The sequence below is a fragment of the Hylobates moloch genome, unplaced genomic scaffold (assembly GCF_009828535.3).
Source record: "Hylobates moloch isolate HMO894 unplaced genomic scaffold, HMol_V3 SCAFFOLD_2, whole genome shotgun sequence".
NCBI lineage: Eukaryota > Metazoa > Chordata > Mammalia > Primates > Hylobatidae > Hylobates > Hylobates moloch.
In genome coordinates, this window is record NW_026652277.1 from 26507998 (window position 1) to 26529915 (window position 21918).

At 32.8% G+C, this 21918-nt stretch overlaps 1 protein-coding gene across 2 annotated transcripts in view; it reads left to right on the top strand.

The window, feature by feature from the left end:
• TBCK (TBC1 domain containing kinase) overlaps window positions 1–21918 on the top strand; it is a 271930-nt gene that overhangs the window by 75288 nt on the left and 174724 nt on the right. For both annotated transcript variants that reach the window (XM_032172492.2, XM_058432416.1), the window contains exons 14-20: window positions 110–239; window positions 1255–1353; window positions 2974–3036; window positions 5281–5407; window positions 6870–6920; window positions 8192–8275; window positions 19738–19823. In XM_032172492.2, the coding sequence (XP_032028383.1) occupies window positions 110–239; window positions 1255–1353; window positions 2974–3036; window positions 5281–5407; window positions 6870–6920; window positions 8192–8275; window positions 19738–19823 (640 nt within the window). The remainder of the gene's footprint in view (window positions 1–109; window positions 240–1254; window positions 1354–2973; window positions 3037–5280; window positions 5408–6869; window positions 6921–8191; window positions 8276–19737; window positions 19824–21918) is intronic.

Genomic DNA, 21918 nt, shown 5'->3' on the forward strand with positions numbered 1-21918 from the left:
AAATTTGGGGCTTTTTCTGAAATCACTGTCGGTAGAGTTAGGAAAAAAAAAGAAAATTTTGTACGTTTTGTCCATTTTTTTTTATTATTGCTTTTGTTCTCTTTTACAGCCAGTCTAATTTACCTCATTCAAACAGCAATAATGAGTTGTCTGCAGCTGCCACTCTCCCTTTAATCATCAGAGAGAAGGACACAGAGTACCAACTAAATAGAATTATTCTCTTTGACAGGCTGCTAAAGGTATGGATTCTAAAGTATAAAGTGTTAACAATAGCCCATATGGAATTTTTTTAAAATTTTTTCGATAATTCTTAGGGAATCTTGAGTAATAAGATTAATTTTTATGACCTATCTTGTTCAGTTAGCTTTCTTTAATTTTAAAAATTATACATGTTCTTAGTGAGTAAAATTAAAAAGTAAAAACAAGGTATGGTAATATATGCAAAATCATATTGAAAAAGGAATAATGTCTTTATTTTTTAAAAGAAGACTTAAAAGTCAACAGGAAAAACATCAATATTGAAACAGAGAAATGGATAGAGTACATAATATAAATACAACTAGTAAATCTATTCAAATTGTTCATCTTCACTAGGAATGAAAAAAATACAAATTAAAATAGGAGTGATTTTCCATACCACGTTAGCAAAGTGAGCACAGATGCAATGATATTGGAACTCTCATTCTGTTGGAATAAATGTGAATGTACTGAAACATTTTGTAAAACAATTTGAATGCATATATCAAGAACCTTAACAACATCTGTGTCCTTTGTCCTATTAATACTCTTCTAGAAATTTCTCATAAGACACAAATTTATAAAAGTACAAATTTATATGCAAAGTGCAGAAGTACTCATAATAGTAGCTTATAGTTATTGAACACTTCTCTATCACCACGTTTTTAACAGAGTGCTCTACCTGCATTATCTTATTTAACCTGTGTGAGGCTGGTACTATTATCCTCCATCTGACTCATTTAAAATCCCCCCAGAGCATCAAATAGAGAGGAAGGATTAAAAAACAGGTAGAATCAGCTGCTCTTCTTAATTATATAATACAAGTTTTTCAAGGTGTTAGGGATTCATTCCACTGCTTATTTATATGTGTTAATAATACCAGACACAATAATTGCACATACTTTGAAATTTATTGCAAGTCGCTTAAGTTTTATCACGAGTATATTCAGAACTGTCTAGACTAAAAGATGGCACTAGGTAATTTGAGATGTTTTCATTTCTTTTTTGATATCATAGGCTTATCCATATAAAAAAAACCAAATCTGGAAAGAAGCAAGAATTGACATTCCTCCTCTTATGAGAGGTTTAACCTGGGCTGCTCTTCTGGGAGTTGAGGTAAGGAAAAAAGAGAAGGTTAGAAGCTAATTAATTATGCAAAGAAAGGATGGAGAGGGAGAGTGCTTTCCAAATATATATTTTTCTATTTATTAGAAAATTATATAGTAAAATATAAGCATTAGAATATTTGGCAATTTTAAGTGGAAAGAATATAGGAAAACAATAGAAAAATATAATTGAGGGTTTATTAGATTATGCTATTTAATATTTCATTTAATAGTGGTCACAGAAAATGTTTTGATTATTACCAGAGAATATTTTAAGAATATGTGTCAGTTATAAGTGGGTAGTCCTGCTTATAAAGTATGCTTATTATAGAATATGATTATCTGTTTATAAATGGTTCTGTCTAAATTTGGAGAAATCTTTCCATCTAATCTGACTTGTCAAAATCACTAACATAATTTAGTGGCTTTTGGCACACCTGTTCCACCTGGACTATGCTACCAAGAGAAATAGCACTTTCTCTGTGGCTGTGAGGAAAGGAGAGGTGTCACAAATTATGGTGGCCTACAATACTAACAGAGAACTCTGATGACATCAATCATAATAATGGGCCAAGTTCTTGCCAGATTTTTTTCATTTCTTGTCAATTTCTTTGTCATCTTGTCTTCTTATATTCTCTTATAGATAATTATCCTTCCTTTTTAAAGAATTCCAGTCAGGAATGGTGGCACATGCCTGTGGTCCCAGCTTCTTGGAAAGCTGAGGCAGGAGGATTACTTGAGCCCAGGAGTTTGAGGCTGCGACGAACCTTGGTTGTGCTACTGCACTCTAGCCTGGGTGATAGAACTAGACCCTGACTCTAAAAAAGTTTTTTTAAATCCTCAACTATTTTTAATCCTTTTCAATTCCTTGTTTGAAGAATTTCCTTACTTTATTCCTGATGCCCTTGATAAGAGTCTACAAACGCCTTTGAGTTTGGTTGGTTACTTTACAAGAATGCCAATTGTTCAATATCATACATTAATCATTAGACTTGTAGAACAATATAATGCTAAAGTCCAAGAGGACTTCAGGTATCAGGTTGTCCAACTCTCATTAAATGAATGTCTCAAAGAAGTTGATATAGGAGATATTGGAGTTTGAACCCTACTTCCTGGCTCTTTCTCTACCATGATAATAAGCCAGAATAATAATATTTTTTTCATACTTGGTCTTATAGAACATGACCAAAATTTGTAGTCGTTTATTCAGTTATTTCTAATTTTTAAGAGTCTAACTGAAAAATGTAAATGACCTCTTTAGGCCCTAATGATTCTGTCATGTAATTATAGACGTAACATAACAAGGTTGTGTTATGTCGTAGGGTCTGGGAGGTTGGCCAAACATACTTACTAGCTAAGTAATTAATCCCTGACATTTATGTTCTGGTATGTATAATTCAAGAGTTTGCCTCAACAAAATGGCAAGTTGTCACTTATCAGAGAACTTCATCACAGATTGTCAAAGACGCAGAGAATTTCTCTTAAAATGAGTTCTACCCAGGGTTTGAATGTGCTTATCTGTAGTTGGGTAGGTTTCTAAAGATAGATATTTGTAAAAAATAGATTTCTCTATATTACTATTTGTATTAAGGATATGATAAATTAATATATATTCTTTTATTTTTTGCAGGGAGCTATTCATGCCAAGTACGATGCAATTGATAAAGACACTCCAATTCCTACAGATAGACAAGTATGATTTAGGTTTTCTTAAGCAACCTAAGATAATTCTGCCAAATATTTAAATTTTAGGAAAGAGCATGAAGAAAGCCTCTTTCTCTCATGAATACAGAGACACTGCTGCATATTGTTAGAGAAACCATAACTCTTATGCTTATAAATGAGTAAGAACAATACCTTAAAGGACTTTAGGTCAAGTTACCTTTTTATTTTTTTATTTTTATTTATTTTTATTTTTTATTTTTTATTTATTTTTATTTTTTTATTTTTTATTTTATTATTATTATACTTTAAGGTTTAGAGTACATGTGCACAATGTGCAGGTTTGTTACATATGTATCCATGTGCCATGTTGGTGTGCTGCACCCATTAACTCGTCATTTAGCATTAGGTATATCTCCTAATGCTGTCCCTCCCCCCTCCCCCCACCCCACAACAGTCCACGGAGTGTGATGTTCTCCTTCCTGTGTCCATGAGTTCTCATTGTTCAATTCCCACCTATGAGTGAGAACATGCGGTGTTTGGTTTTTTGTCCTTGCGATAGTTTACTGAGAATGATGTTTTCCAGTTTCATCCATGTCCCTACAAAGGACATGAACTCATCATTTTTTATGGCTGCATAGTATTCCATGGTGTATATGTGCCACATTTTCTTAATCCAGTCTATTGTTGTTGGACATTTGGGTTGGTTCCAAGTCTTTGCTATTGTGAATAGTGCCACAATAAACATATGGGTGCATGTGTCTTTATAGCAGCATGATTTATAATCCTTTGGGTATATACCCAGTAATGGGATGGCTGGGTCAAATGGTATTTCTAGTTCTAGATCCCTGAGGAATCTCCACACTGACTTCCACAATGGTTGAACTAGTTTACAGTCCCACCAACAGTGTAAAAGTGTTCCTATTTCTCCACATCCTCTCCAGCACCTGTTGTTTCCTGACTTTTGAATGATCGCCATTCTAACTGGTGTGAGATGGTATCTCATTGTGATTTTGATTTGCATTTCTCTGATGGCCAGTGATGATGAGCATTTTTTCATGTGTTTTTTGGCTGCATAAATGTCTTCTTTTGAGAAGTGTCTGTTCATGTCCTTCGCCCACTTTTTGATGGGGTTGTTTGTTTTTTTCTTGTAAATTTGTTTGAGTTCATTGTAGATTCTGGATATTAGCCCTTTGTCAGATAAGTAGGTTGCGAAAATTTTCTCTCATTTTGTAGGTTGTCAGTTCACTCTGATGGTAGTTTCTTTTGCTGTGCAGAAGCTCTTTAGTTTAATTAGATCCCATTCATCAATTTTGGCTTTTGTTGGCATTGCTTTTGGTGTTTTAGACATGAAGTCCTTGCCCACGCCTATGTCCTGAATGGTAATGCCTAGGTTTTCTTCTAGAGTTTTTAGGGTTTTAGGTCTAACATGTAAGTCTTTAATCCATCTTGAATTAATTTTTGTATAAGGTGTAAGGAAGGGATCCAGTTTCAGCTTTCTACATGTGGCTAGCCAGTTTTCCCAGCACCATTTATTAAATAGGGAATCCTTTCCTCATTGCTTGTTTTTGTCAGGTTTGTCGAAGATCAGAGAGTTGTAGATATGCAGCATTATTTCTGAGGGCTCTGTTCTGTTCCATTGATCTATATCTCTGTTTTGGTACCAGTACCATGCTGTTTTGGTTACTGTAGCCTTGTAGTATAGTTTGAAGTCAGGTAGCGTGATGCCTCCAGCTTTGTTCTTTTGGCTTAGGATTGACTTGGTGATGCGGGCTCCTTTTTGGTTCCATATGAACTTTAAAGTAGTCTTTTCCAGTTCTGTGAAGAAAGTCATTGGTAGCTTGATGGGGATGGCATTGAATCTATTTTTAAAAAATACTGTAGTTCTTCATCTGAAAAATTTGCCCTTCATTTGGACCAGATTATGAAGGAAAATATTTTTGAAAAGTATATTAACACATACCTTTCAAAAGCATGGCACATGGATACATATGTAACAAACCTGCACATTGTGCACATGTACCCTAAAACTTAAAAGTATAATAAAAAACAAAAAAAGAAATGGTCTGATTCTCCTGTTTAGGTATGCATACGGCTTCTTTAGTGTTTCCATAAGATCAATTAAAAAATTCAAAAAATTAGGCACTTAAGAAGTTGGTCTGTTTTGAAATTCATATTATAGCTTCTCCTTTTCCTTATTTAGTGAATGAGAATTAAGGGTTTATTGCAGATTACACAATGACTGTTTCACCTTATTATTTTGCTATTTTAACAGATTGAAGTGGATATTCCTCGCTGTCATCAGTACGATGAACTGTTATCATCACCAGAAGGTCATGCAAAATTTAGGCGTGTATTAAAAGCCTGGGTAGTGTCTCATCCTGATCTTGTGTATTGGCAAGGTAACTTTTGTAGTCATTAGAACTCCTCTGGAGTATTAGAAAATTGTTGCATAACTGACATGTAAAAAAATTAAAATATCTAAACATCCTTGTCTTTGGGAAAAGTCAATACTGACGCTCTGATTAATTTTTTTTTTTTTTTTTTTGAGACGGAGTCTCGCTCTGTCACCCAGGCTGGAGTGCAGTGGCGCGATCTCGGCTCACTGCAAGCTCCGTCTCCCGGGTTCACGCCATTCTCCTGCCTCAGCCTCTCCGAGTAGCTGGGACTACAGGCGCCCGCCACCACGCCCGGCTAATTTTTTGTATTTTTAGTAGAGACGGGGTTTCACCACAGTCTCGATCTCCTGACCTCGTGATCCGCCCACCTCGGCCTCCCAAAGTGCTGGGATTACAAGCGTGAGCCACCACACCCGGAGCTCTGATTAATTTTTTGAGAGGTTTACATCCAAACATTTTTAAGAATCTTTGTCTAAATCCTAGTAGATATCATTTAAAAACATAATATTAATATGCAAGTTGATTAGCAAAGCAGAAAGAATATTTGGAGCTGTTGTGATCTTTGTGGATACATTTTTAAACGCCTATGCAAATTGTTAAATCAATTGGGGCTAGTTGAGATTCTTATAGTTAATGATTTCTAATTTATACTTACCATGGCTATTAGCACTTAAAAATAGGCTATCATCCTAAAGTCCTCATTTTATTTATTGTCTTTTTTTTCCCTTGTATCTTTAATGGTTCATGTCTTTTATTTTTAGCTTTGCCATTATTATTTTTGTGTTTGATAAAGAATGAGAAACCCATTCCAACACTATTTTTGAATGTGTTGTTATAAGCGGCTATTTTTATATTTTCAGTTCTCTATTTCTTACTGGCCATAGTTTAAATAAAGCTATTATTTTTCTTAGCTCTGTGTATTTCAGAGCTATTCTATATCCTCCTAACAGTTGTAGGTAGATTTATGTACATTCTTTCAACATGACAATACATGCATATCATTATCGTCAATACAAGAAATGTCATATATTTGGAATTCACTTCACAATTTTTAAAGAATTTTTTTCATAATCCCAAAGAAAAAGAACATAGGCAAAACTCCATGTCCTAGATGAGAAAGTATGCCAGAAGATGTTAAGTAATTGCCAAGATTGTACATTTAGAGTCAGAGATGGGACAATATCCAAAGCATTGTAATATTCTTACATTTTTCTATTATTGTATTTCTCTTTTCAACTCATAATAATATAGATAATAATAACTGATTCATGTTGGACACATACTGTGTGCTACACTGTCACTTACTCCCCACAGTAACTCATGAAGTAACATATTTCTGGATGGATAATGCTTCTAATGTTTAATCTACTTGGAGGTAATGCAAAGAACTGAATAAGGTATACATCTTCAATTCTACTAGATTATATTTATTTGACTTCTTTCTCCCAACCTCTCTCTATGTTAGGTCTTGACTCACTCTGTGCTCCATTCCTATATCTAAACTTCAATAATGAAGGTAAGCCTCTTTAATATTTAAATAATCATTGTGCATAATATTCTAAAATATTTGATTCAGACATGAAAGGTTTTTGGTTTTGTTTTAAGGTTCTTATTCTCTCCCTGGTAGATTTCTGTGAAATAATCTATTATAGACTCATTTTAGAGATGTGAAGGATTAACTTATTACTGGAGAGTTTCAGTTATGCTAAAGCTATTACTAGAAATTTAGTGGAATTTGATTATTCTAAATTCTTTAGAGATTAATTTTTGTCTAATATACTTTCTAAAGAATTTGTAAAGAAATCAATTATGGTGGCACTTTTCCATAAGCTTGCATCTCCAAAGCCTATAATCATTTTGGATACCTCTTCCTTAATGAAGACTTTTCTCATTCTCCTTCTTCAGCCCATAAAGCACTTTGTATTTATAAAAATTTATCTTGTGTCTATCTTGTATTCTAATACTTATATACTAATGTTGTAATATTTTTTGACAGCCCTTTTTCAACGGCAGGTTTTTTTTTCCTGCGCTTCTGCAATAACTTTATTATTGTAGGCTTTTCAATAAATACTAAATTCGAATAACTCCAATCCCTGAAATCACATATAGAGTGTGTTACTTGAATGTCTAGATGCCTTATCTGACGATCTCCCTATTTTCAGATTCTATTTCATGACTGAATTTGCATCGATTTCTGGAATTAAGTAGAAATAGCATAATCTCAGAGAAATGAAACTTTACTCTTTGAATTATTTTTAAAATACTCTGTTCTCTGATATTCTCACTCATTAATCTAGACTAGAGTTTTTTACTGTGTTTAGTTAGGCATAGCCAATTATCACTCATACTGACCCAAGCATAGTCAGGGGTCTGTGTTTGAAAATGTGAATTATAACACTATTCCTAAATCCAAAGTTCATAGACTCTTGTTTGCATCAGCAGCACTTAAGGATCGTGAGGTCTGTATAACTTACTAATAATGATCATGCTTAGAAATTTTAAGAAACAACGTTTAGGTAATAAAAGTTTTGATTATTGTGTGATAATGATTGCCACACTAGTTTGAAATTGAAGTTATAGAATTATTATTTTTTGTTGTCTAAAATAAAAATATTTTCTATTTTAAAGATAGAGGCTTTTATCTCTTAATTTTGTTTTTCTAGCACTTGCTATCATAACTGTTATTTAATAGTACTATCAAGGAGTGTGTGCTAAGTGAATGCGTTACTGCTGGTCATCTACCCTGTTAACTAATTTTTTACATGCCTTTGCCTTATTCTCTTTTAGCCTTGGCTTACGCATGTATGTCTGCTTTTATTCCCAAATACCTGTATAACTTCTTCTTAAAAGACAACTCACATGTAATACAAGGTAAGCAAATGTCTTTCCATGTCTTTCTACAGGGAAACTACTGATGTACTGGTGTGCTGATGTAATATTTGATTAAATTTAAGATTTTGACCCCCAAAATACGATGATAGTCCATCCAATAAAATCCATAAAGAGAAATTAGAAAGTTCAGTCTTTCCTCCAAATCCATAAAGAATTATGGTATTTTTCTAATGGATATTTGATATCTGATCTCATTTCAGTTCAAATGCAGGCATGCGAGTTTGAGAAAATAAGAGACTGCCATTTGTGTCTCTCACAATCAAAATTGCTCACAAAAAGCTTCACCATGGAGCAAGTCCATTGTAAATTAGTAAAAACTTTAAATGTTTAATTGTGTAAGCAGAGTATTAAAAATACTTTTCATTTATCTCATTTCCCATGCATGCGTACCCAAAATATACTCCCTCTTTCTTCAACTTCCCTAAAATATACCTCCTCCTTAAGTGTTCATGTCATAGCGTAACCTGTTTGTGAATTCATTCAGGACAACTTTAGCCACATTCAAACTTCTACTATAATTTCCTGAACTCTTTTTTTGGAAGTAATATAATAGAAGTTAAAAATATGCAGATTTAGATAGAAAAAAATAATCCTAAAATTTATGTGGACCCACAAAAGACCCAGAATAGCCAAAGCTGTCCTGAGCAAAAAGAACAAAACTGGAGGAATCACATTATCTGACTTCAAATTATACTACAGAGCTATAGTAACTGAAACAAAATGGTACTGGCATAAAAATAGACACATAGACCAGTAGAACAGAATAGAGAACCCAGAAGCAAATCTATAAACTTACAATGAACACATTTTCGACAGAGGTGTCAAGAACATTCACTGTTCTTGAAGTCTCTTCAACAAATAGTTCTGAGAAAATTAGATCTTCATATGCAGAAGAATGAAACTAAACTTCTATCTGTCAACATACACAAAAATCAAATCAAAATGGATTAAAATCTTAAATCTAAGACCTCAAGTTATGAAACTACTATAAGAAAACATTGGGGAAACTCTCCAGGACGTTGGTCCAGGCAAAGATCTTGAGTAATACCCCATAAGCAGAGGCAAACAGCAAAAATGGACAAATGAGATCACATCAAGTTAAAAACCTTCTGAACAGCAAAGGAGACAATCAACAAAGTTAGGAGACAACTCACAGAATGGGAGAAAATATTTGAAAACTACCCACCTGATAAGGGATTAACAGCCAGAATATATAGGAGGCTCAAATAACTCTATAGAAAAAAAGTCTAATAATCTGATTTTAAAAAGGGCAAAAGATTTGATTACACATTTCTCAAAAGAAGACATACACATGGCAAACAGGCTTCTGAAAAGGTGCTCAACATCATTGATGATCAGAGAAATTCAAGTCAAAACTACAGTGAGATACCGTGTCACTCTAGTTAAAATGGCTTTAACTAGAGGCAATAACAAATGCTGGTGAGGATGTAGAGAAGAAGGAACCCTCATGCACTGTTGGTGGTAATGTAAGTTAGTATAACCACTATGGAGAACAGTTTAGAGGTTCTTCAATAAACTGAAAGTAAACCTACCATATGATCCAGCCATCCTACTGCTAGGTATATACCCAAAAGAAAGGAAATGAGTATCAAAGAGATACCTGCACTCCCATGTTTATTGCAGCACCATTCACGATAGCCAAGATTTGGAAGCAACCTAAGTGTCCATCAACAGGCAAGTGGGTAAAGAAAATGTGGCACTTAATACACAATGGAGTTCTATTCAGCCATAAGAAAAAATGAGATCCCGTTATTTTCAACAACATGGATCCAACTGGAGGTTATTATGTTAAATGAAATAAGCCAGGTACAAAAAGACAGGCTTCACATGTTCTCACTCATTGGTGGGATCTGAAAATCAAAACATTTGAACTCATGGAGATAGAGAGTAGAATGTTGGTTACCACAGGCTGGGGACGGTAGTGGAGGGTAGGAGTTGGAGGATACACATTGTGCATGGTAAAAAAAAAAAAAACCAAAAGAATAAATAAGACCTAGTATTTGCTAGCACAACAGGGTGCCTATAGTTAATAATAATTTAATTGTACATTTTTAAATAAGTAAGAGTATATAATTGGATTGTTTTTAACACAAAAATACTTGAGGTATTGGATACCTCATTTTCCCTGAATGAGTTTATTATGCATTGTATGTCTATATCAATGTATCTCATTTACCCCGTAAATATATGCACGTACTATATACCCACAAAAATTGAAAACAAAATAAAACGAGAAAACTCACAATTTTAAAACAGATAAGTGTTTAAAATTTAAGTTTCACTACTTATTTTATAATCTTGACAAATAATTTAAGTTCTATAGGTAACATTTTTCTCATATCTACAAAAAAAAATTATTGTAGAGGTTAAACATATGTAAATTTCTGGTACATAGAAATATTCAGTAAGTGCTATTATTTATTTCTTAACATTACTGTTACTGTACTAGTTTTTGCTAGTGTTATTATTGTGGCATTATATACTGTTTTATATCCTTTCAACAAGATTCTGTGTATTTTAAGGCCAGGGAATTTTCTTATAGTTTTTCTGTTCTTTTAGAGCAGACTACAAAGCTGCTCACTCTCCCATTTACTGTTTTTGTAACGCTTATCAGATATCCTTTTGATCTTGTTTTTAACTATATATAATTCTTCGTACATTATTTTAAACAACTTGAATCTGATTATTATATATATCATTATGGTTTTATGTAATTCCCCAGTTTTTATAAATGAAGTAGGAATACTAGATGTATCTGATTTATCAAAAATTCTGAGTAAGTGGGATCTCAATTAGTAATAATTTTACTTGGTTAGAAATGAATATAAAATTAGAGTATCAGAGGTTGATATAATGGGAAAATAATTAGAAAGGAAGCAGAATGGAAAATGTAAACTCAAAAAAGTAAAGCTAAAAGTAGGAGGAACAGAATATGGATAAATAGCTTAGCACATAAAAACATTTGTTTTTTCAGCATCATGTACCTTGAGGTATAGAGAAAAATAATTAAAACTTTTTAAAAATTTTGTGTTTACAAGCAAATTGAATCATGTGTTCATTCCTATATATCTGTGTCTACAGTGTAGATAGGAGTTAGAAATGGAAATAATGATCCATTATCTCTGTTAATTTTGAAACGCAAAATCCATTGTTGGCTTTTGTATTTTGAAATGGTTTGGTTTGACGTAGATGTGCCCAATTCTTTGCACATTTTCTGTAGTGTGGACTTGTATAAAGTTGAGATTAATTCGAGAAAGATTTTTAGAAGGTACAGCTTTTTGCTTTAACTTTTTCTAATTAAGCAGGAGTGCATTTTGTAGTGGAAGTTGTTTTTTGCTTATAGATTACCTTAATAAGGCCATTGACTTCAAGGACCATGTTATACCTTCTTCAAAATTTATGAAGTAATGTTCCATTAGGTTGTGGCCTGTACCTTATTAAGAGGGATGTGCCCCATTCTTACTAATAGCTTCCTTCTTACCCTTATCAGTGATGTTTATTATAAAATTGATAGTGTACTCTTTCAGATTTCAGTTAATAGAAAAATGAGTGGATTTAATAAAACCTTGGGTAATATCACAAGATTTCAGAAACTATGCAATTTAAATAATCTGTCAAATAGTGACCAAAGACAAACTGAGAAGATTAAAAGTAAAAAATAATCAGGTTAGTATTTGTACCACATAAAAAGAAATTTAATATTCATCAGCTAAATATGTCAGCAATATAATGCTGTTAGTTTCAAAGCTAACATGAAATTGTAGTGTTTACTGAACTTTCCAAATATAAAAGCCCAATTAATATACAGTGTTGGGCTAAATTTCTATACTTTAGAAAGACGAAAATATTGGGGAATCCTCAAATAAGCAATAAAAACAGGACTTATAACACGAGCTGATTAGACTGTTTCTTAGATGGCTGGATGATACCTGGCTAGATGGCCAGCTCTTAAAAGACCATATGAGACATCTTCTGTTACACTGATTTCTATTTCTATTTCTAGATGCCTGTTACAAAACATAGAAATTATCTTCCTCCCCAAATTTTATTTTTCTACTGTTTCATATCTCAGATACATACATTGTATATTAATAATGAATTTCCAATATGAAAAAGACAAATTTCCACCCTTTCTAATTGCAGGCTTTTTAAACACACTTTTCTGTTACAAGGTCTGGCTCTATCACCCAGGTTAGAGTGCCATGACACAATCTCAGCTCACTGCAACCTCCACCTCCTATGCCCAAGCCACCCTTCCACCTCAGCCTCCTGAGTAGCTGAGACTACAGTCATGCACCACCACATCTGGCTATCTTTTGTATTTTTTTGTAGAGACAGAGTTTGGCCATGTTGCCCAGGCTGATCTCAAACTCATGAGCTCAAGCCATTCACTCACCTCTGCCTCCCAAAGTGCTGTAATAACAGGAGTGAGCCACTGCACCCAGCCTTAGCACACTTTTAAAAGGCATACTATACAGATATGCAAGACAATGTCTTGTTTAATTTATTAAATTAGAGACTATAGTGTACACAACGTGAATTTGGAGAGACTTATCAGAAAGGCCAAAAAGGCTGGGCGCGGTAGCTCACGCCTGTAATCCCAGCACTTTGGGAGGCCGAGGAGGGCAGATCACAAGGTCAGGAGTTTAAGGCCAGCCTGGCCAACACGGTGAAACCCCATCCCTACTAAAAATACAAAAATAGCTGGGCGTGGTGGCAGGCGCCTGTAATTCCAGTTACTTGGGAGGCTGAGGCAGGAGAATCGCTTGAACCTGGGAGGTGGAGCTTGCAGTGAGCCGAGATTGTGCCACTGCACTCCAGCCTGGGTGACAGAGCAAGACTCCGTCTCAAAAAAAAAAAAAAAAAGACCAAAAAGACTGTTCTTTAGTTTGATCAGTTTTGTCAGTAATACATTTTAACATCCAATATTATAATTAAAAGACCTCTCAACAATTATTGATTGCTTGTTTCTCTAAGTATTAATAATTTCCTCAGTTATGATTTCTATAAAATTGCATTTGAAATCTTGAATTGGTATTTAATTTTGAACTTCTTTAAAGCCACCATAAATGTTCTTTAATATTATGCTAAAAAAGAATCAATAGACAAGGTGTTTTAAATCATTTGTCCAAATTTTATATTGACCATATGTTACATAAGAAAAAAACATAGTTTCAATTAATTTAGTCTTTCAGTGTATAACTGTGCTGACACTGTGCCATGCCAAGTACTGCTTACAGAATTGAGATTCTTTCAATAAATAACATTTATTCCTTTCCCAAAGGACTTCATAGTATGATACGATAAACAAATGTGAAAATGACTATAAGCCTAGGAGACAAGTATACATACTATTATGTTAGCACAGAGCAAGAAGTTTAGGGGGTTTCAATTTTCTTGTGTGTGGTAGCAAAAAGAAGAGATAGCGTTCTGGAAAGGTTTCATAAAAGGAAGATACTTGATGAATTTGACGTTTGAGTAGAATTTCATTGGTGAGAATACGTAAAGACATTCTTAGGACAGGGAACAAAGAAGAGGACTGAAGTAAAAGAGTGCAAAATGGGATGATAAAATATCCACTAATCAAATCTGGTCTGTCGGGTAGAAAAGAGAGATGGAAAGTTAAAGAAGGAGCTGAAACAGTACACTGTATATTGGTTACTAAAGTTTGATAGAACAGTGGTTTATTTTTCTTCAAGGTGTTTATTTTAGGCTTAGAATTAGAAATATTCACCTCTCATTTTATTGGTTTACTTCTTTATTACTGTGTTTCTCTTTATTTTGTAGAGTTTTAAGCTTTGCACTTCAAAGTAGTAATTGATTTTTGGTTGGCATAAATATCACATGTACACTTTCTTCTCCACAAATTTTGGGAAAAATCCTAAGTCATAAGAAATTAATCCATTTAAAAGCTAATTGTAGAAATGCATATTTACTGAATCTTTGAATTGCCTTTCCAGAAGTTAAAAGTTTCTATGTTCAATAGCAACTTGAATTGTTCTTTGAAAAAAAAAAAAAGTTTTTATTACTATACATTAATAGAACTTAAAATATTTTCTATTTTAAAGTTTTTTCTAAAATATTATATATACACTCATGAGACTCTAAAATGCTTTACCTCTTATAGATCAGTAAAAAAATGATCAATTTAATCAAGATACCCTGTTTTTTTAACTTAGTTCTATTGACTTGTTACCAGCAGATATATTTAAGATATAATAAATTTAATTACTTTCTGACTTAAATGAGTATTTCTTATTATCGTTTGTACTATCAAATGATCACCAGAAACATTGTTATTGAGTTGAGTTGACAAACTACCAATACATGGGAACATTTAAAAATAACATACTGATTATGCAACTCAGGATTGGCTGTTGAGATTATCTAAGATTATTAAAATTATTCTAAGGTTCAGAATCTTAGAGTATTAATTGTATGGAAAAAATGGAGAAATTAGAAAGAAATCTATTGATTAGCATTTCAGCCATATTGGAAAACAAGTTTATAACTTGCAGGACAGGTGTATCTTAGGCTATTGAGGAGAAAGGCAGCTTCAGGCCAGTGAGGAACCAGGTAGACTATATTTGGCCAATGAAACTTTGGCACATTAAACATACTCTTGTAGTGTTTTATAAAACCAAGGCATATTCACACTTGGAAGATGTGGTTGCTGCAAGTCAGAAAGGTAAAGATAAGAGGAGATATCATATAAATCTGGGAAATTAGGAGAAAGTTTCCCCAATTTTCTGTTTACCTGTACGTCTTTCTAAATCTTTTGAGGGAAAGAATCGTATCTTCACTGTGATGTCCCCAACATTTAATATAGTACCACATATAGCTAGATTGACTGTACAACTAAATTGGGATGTTTCGGAGAGTTAAAAAGGGCACTGTACCAGATGCTGGGTCTACAGGTGCCAACTGGGACTCTCTCAGGCAAACTAGGAGGTAAGTTCATACTACACATATATATTCAGTAACTCTTGGAAGGAGAAAGAAGACAGACATACAAAGTCTAAAGTCCAATCATCAAAGGTGGGGTATAAAACTCTTCTTTCCCACCAAACAGTAACAATGAGAGTGAGAGAATATGCAATTTCACCTCAAAAGTTATGTATTTAGAAAGGTAGGGCATCGTATTTGGTTGGTGCAAAAGCAGTTGTGTTTTTTTCCATTACTTTTAATATATGTGCAGCTTAGTGCACATCTTTGCATAATGACTTTAATGATAAGATATTTGGAGATTGTAGTATACAGTCTTGTGATTTTTAAAAATACCTTGTATCATGTGACCAAGGAGATTTTTCCTGAAACAGTAAATGTCCTACCTACCTTTACTAGAAATATTATTATGATAACTATTAAGTGGGCTCGTTTGTAGATTCTTTTTTTAACTAGAACAAGATATGTGAGAAGGAAAGAAAGTGGTTCACAAATGTAGCTCTAAAGATTACTTTTCTCTTTCTCTTCTTTTGAACCCCTTCTTTCCACTTAGTTATAAAAGTTGGTGCTTGTTTTTTGTGCCTTTACTAGATAGGCCAAATTTTACAGCAGAAAACTTTGTAATGAGAAATAATTCAGGTTCATTTGCATTAAAATAACGCTTCTTTTGAGTGCAGTGAGTCAACATTATCACCAAATGGTTTGGTTTGGGCACGTTCTTAGTTGACAACAGATATGTAACTCCCAACCTATCTATATTTATCATCTTCAGGATAGACTAGTAGTCTGATGGAAAACAACAAATAGTTACAGAATTGAGAATACCATTTCTGATATGTGAGCTGAGGAAAACATTTGTTTTAAATCCCACCCATCATCTTTTATCTTCTTATCCTAGCTAAAAGAGTGAAAGCTGAAAAACTTTTCAGAAGGGAAAAATAAGGATACCTATATGTAGGGCTTTCTGAAATTTTGTCTCTGCATATATTTTTTGGAAAACAGATGGCTTATTTATAAACAGTTGCACAAAAATATGATAGTGTCATATAAAATTCTTACAATAAATTTATTGGGGATTGTCATGTTAATGTATATAACAAGCCATTTTAAAGGAGAGGAACAAAAATTTTTAATAAGAGCAACTAGAAGGGAAGATGACAATTTGTTTTCATTTTATATTTCATTGCAAAAATTAAAAGGTATAAGGTTTTACAAATATAAAATGAAGAAAATTTATATTAGAGTTTTTACTGTAATATAATAAACTTCACTTGAAGCTTAAATGGGAAATTTAATAAGAACTTTTATTTTTTTTTTAAATACCGTTTACCTCTATATAGGTCATGTGTAGGTTAGAAAACACTATCTTTGAAGTTAAGACTCTAGATTCATATCTTCATTATATAGTATAAATCACAATTACAGATTTTTTTTAACTTTTAGATTCAGGGTATGTGTACAGATTTGTTACATATGTAAATTGCATGTCATGGGGGTTTGGTGTACAGATTATTTCATCACCCAGGTAGTAAGCATAGCACCAGACAGGTAGGTTTTCAATCATCTCTCTCCTCTCACCTTCCTCCCTCAAGCAGTCCTGGAGTCTGTTATTCCCTTCTTTGTGTCCATGTCAATTACAGAGCTTTAACAATATTTTAATATCTCCTTAAAAAGAGTCAAGATTCTATGATTCCATTGAATCTTTGTTTTATTCTGTTTTTCTTTTTTTTTGGTAACTACTCTTAAATTCTTTTATTTTGATTTACAAATCAAAAGGCATATATTTATTTTGATATTTTTAAAATTTACACCAAGGGGCTTTTAAATGCTTTCTTGAAATAACTGAGAATATTACATAGTGCAGATTTCATCAGTTGTCACATGTGCTCCCTTTAGAGACAGAACTTTGTAAATATAACAGGCCGTATTCTTATCTCATTTGAAAGCCTGTCCTGAGCAACCAAAACTTATGCTAGTTTTACAAATTATATTTGCATATATGAATTGATATATAACATATAACTTTTAATAATACATAAAATAAATTTACATATTTTATGTCTGTGTGTGTGTGTGTATATATATGTATATGCAGTTATAACATATAAATCCATTCATCAGTGTTGGCCAGGCACAGTGGCTCAAGCCTGCAATCCCAGCACTTTGGGAGGCCAAGCCGGGCAGATCACCTGAGGTGAGGAGTTCGAGACCAGCCTGGCCAACAGGGTGAAACCCCGTCTCTACTAAAAATACAAAAGTTAGCTGGGTGTGGTGGCAGGACAGTGTTTTCATGATGGATTAGATTTCTTCAGCAGATCCTTAATTAGCCATGTAATTTTACATACTAATTATTTTTATCAGGCTCAAATAAAAATGATATTTAATAAACTGGAGCATAGCTGTGGAAAATTGCCTGAGGTGTGAATTTCTGTTTTAAAATGAAGCATGCTTTTTAGAAGTTAATAACTATATGCTTTCATTGATATACAGTTGAATGCTTATAATTGTTGATGTCACATATCTTTGGCTTCTGAGTAAATTGGAACTATAAACACACCATCACTAATTGGAAGGAGAAATTAAAAAGTTAAAGAAAAGTTAAACCCAGAAGTTTCCTGGGCCCTTCAGATATATTTTGGGTCTTCACTTTGATCTGTAACTCTTGAAACTGATGTAAATTGTATCTTTTTTGTGCAGAGAGGAAACGGTGAGACAATGGACAGATAGAATGCATTCTGTTGCAGTAGAATTAACATCAAGTCAAGAAAAAGTAGTACTTGAGTATCTTTTTTTTTCAAATCCAGCATGGATAAAAGTTCACATTCAATGAGGAATTCAGCTTTGTCATGGAATACAGCACCTCATCTTTTTTTTCTTTTTGCCCTGAAGCTCTTCTGTGTAGGATATGTGACATGTAAGATGTTTGCTTATAGGGAAATATCTATTGTATTTATCCATTTTCATGCTGCTGATAAAGACATATTCGATACTGGAAAAAAAAAAAAGAGAGGTTTAATTGGACTTACATTTCCACATGGCTGGGGAAGCCCCAGAACGATGGCGGGAGGCAAAAGGCACTTCTTACATGGCAGCAGCAGGAGAAAATGAGGAAGAAGCAAAAGCAGAAACCCCTGAAGAACCCATCAGATCTTGTGAGACTTATTCACTATTATGAGAATAGCACGGAGAAGACCAGCCCCCATGATTCAATTACCATACCCCGGTCCCTCCCACAACGTGGGAATTCTGGGAGATACAATTCAAGTTGAGATTTGGATAGGGACACAGCCAAACCATATTATCTATAAAATTCATGTGATCATTGGAAGCAAAGTATTATTTGAGAAAAGTAAGGGAAGACTACTTGTACTGATGGACTGTCAATAATTTAGTACTATTTCTTCAAATGTTAAAAGCTAAAAACTTAAAAAATAACAAGACAGACATTATTTTTTGAAGATTATTTTCACCAAATAATTGGTTTTAAAAATAGATATTACTTTACTGTAGGAGAAAGTTGTGATTATGAAGGGAAAAGTTTTATGATGTTACTGTCATTTCAATTTCAAAAAAATGAGGTTGTCACCTGTAATCTCAGCACTTTGGGTGGCCAATACAGGAGGATTGCCTGAGCCCAGGAGTTTGAGACCGGCCTAGACAACATAGCGAAACCCAGTCTATATTTAAAAAAAAAAAAGTTGAGCTCATTGAAATATGTATTAATCTTGGTTTTTTAATTAGTAAAAATATAATAGTTACTTGCCCTTGAGTAGATTGTTAGCACTATCTTGTTTAGATTAGTGCATAGTGAGTAAACTGGCAAGAATAGTAACTTTGGAAGAATGAAAAAACATGAACATATTCCTCATATTTCAGCTGAACTGTATGAATTCTAATAGAATTAGAATCAACAAAATATATTTTTAATTGCCTACTGTATCCCTACTTTCTGATTAAACATGGTATTCTTATTTCTAAATATGCCAAATTGCTAAGTCTTAGATGGAAATAAATTAGAACTGGGACAGATGCCTATATAGAGGCATATATTTTATCTGTATATATAAACAAATTTGAGACATAATTATTCCATTTGTGACTGCTTATAAATGTTCTCCTTCATTTAAGGATCTGCTACACTTTCTGAACATTCAACAAATACAAAGCAGATTTAAACAGAGAAAATGTGCTTGTAGAGTTTAACAGGAAAACGTTATTTATCATGTGTACAATTTGTAACTCAAGAAATGAACTGATAACTCTGAAGGCAGACAATAGGTTGTGACAGTTTGTTGGTGTGCTTGTTTAATAATTAGCAGTAAGTAATTAAAATAGTAACAAAACAAAATTATCATGTAAAGTATTCTCATGGAGAAATTAAATCTCATTCAATGTATAAATAAAACTATATTTGAATATAATGTTCTTGGAGTACTGTGTAAAAATGATGATTGTCTCAATCTTTGTAATTTCAGAGTATCTGACTGTCTTCTCTCAGATGATTGCATTTCATGATCCAGAGCTGAGTAATCATCTCAATGAGATTGGCTTCATTCCAGATGTAAGTACTTGATGCATTAAAGGAACATGTGGTTAAAAGAAAATAAAGCAGAAATTATTAGCACAAAAGAGTGTATTTTCTTGATTTTTGTTGTCATAGTGCATATCTAAACAAGTTACTGCTACTAATTATAGCCTTATGTTAGAAAGTTTGTAGCTACTTTCCATACTTCCACCTTAAGTAATGAAAATAAGTCATTTTTCTTAGCATAGTTGAGAGTATCAAATAGTTTTGAGAAACTCATTAGTGATAGTGTATTAAACTGTGCTGTGAAGGCTTTTCACTTGGATTTTATGATATTCAGGCCTGATTTTGAAGATATAGGAAGTGTATGCTTAAGTGAAAGTAACTTCTGTGTTTTACTTGATACTACTTTGGGAGCTTAGATAGATTTTGGTTTTTCTTTTCTCTGTAGTCCACATCAAGCTAAAAGTCAGAGTTGAAAATCAAAGGTTAGCTGTTGCATGACTTAGCCTGTTTTTTATTTGTTGTTTGTCACATGGAATCAAGCCCTTTTTAAAGGCTGTTGAATAAACATATATCAAAACATCACATTGTATCCAATAAATATATACAATTATTACTTATCAATTAAAAATAATAAATGACAGTGTAGAGGAAAATAAATTAATAACAAAAGTTAGCTGCTTGGTGATGGGGATGCATTTGGTAGTGTAGGTGCAAAGGAAATTGTTTTCTTGTTACATTTGACATTAAAAAATTTTTTTAACACTGTGAATGTATTACTCATTCAAAAGTTAAATTGAAGGCACCTGCCCTCAAGCAATTAGAATTTTTTAGGGAGATACTTTATTAAAAATTATTGATAAAAAACCAAAATGTTCACATTACATATCATTAAAGTAGGAAATGCAATTTATAAAATAATATTATGGTATTATCTCATTTTCATAAAATAGAATTTAGTGTATATGTGTATATACATAGGAAAAGTTGAAAGGCTATACTCTAGAATATTAATTATGATTATATCATGTTACAGGAGTTATGGGTACTGAGGGGGCTTAAGTGCAATTTTTAATTGTTTTCATTGAAGGTGTTTTTCTTGTAATGTGAAAAACTTTCTAAAACTGTATTATGTGATCATGTTTAATAGAATACTATAAAGCAGTTTATTAAAAACTGTTTATTCTCACAATGCATGGGAAGAAATATATTTTATATTGAGATCTGGGGCACACAGAATTCGAGTGGTGATGTGTATGTGTGTATACAACTAAAATAAGTTTTACAAAACAATGTTTTCTGCTTTCTACATGTGATGCATTGTGTTATTTTTGAAAAGTCTACATTTAATAAGTTGATTTTATAAACCTAAATTTGAAAAATACTTATATAAGGAATTTTAAAAATCAATAAAAACTGATTTTTAAAGAATAAATATAAAAGGCTGTTGGAGTATAATATTATAAATGTGAGGTATAATACAATATAGATCCAATCTTATGGCTAGAGTTGAAGAAGCTGTCAAGGAGCTGACTGCCAAGTTGGTAATGGTGTTAGATTTTTGAGTAAAAAAGAATATTAAGTATTTAAAATATAGACTAAAAAAAGATAATTATTTTCAAAAAATTTTTATGAAGGCACCTAATTAAATTGTGCTCAGCACTGAACAGAAGCAGAAAACATTTATGTAGACAAGTATGTGTGGAAACCAGGTACGGTGGCTTGTGCTTGAAAGGCTGAGGCAGGAGGATCACTTGAGGCTAGGAGTTTGAGACCAAAACAACATAGCAACACTTCATCTCTTTAAAAAATAATGTGTAGAATTATAAAGACAATCCGATAAAAATCCTTAGACATATTCAGGAACAGAGATTATGTTAAGAAAGGAAACACACAAGGACAGATAATTTTAGTTAATCAGAAAATTGAATTCTGAATGAGTATGGTGTAAGAAACAATGTTGAGTTAAAATATTGTTAAAACATAATTAATGTGAATACATATTAAATGTTTACTGTGTACCAAGCACTGTTCCACCCTCTTTAAATATTATCACTCATCAAATACTACAAGTTTATAAATCTGTGTAAAAAGTGACTTAAATATATATAAATCCACTTTGGGAAGG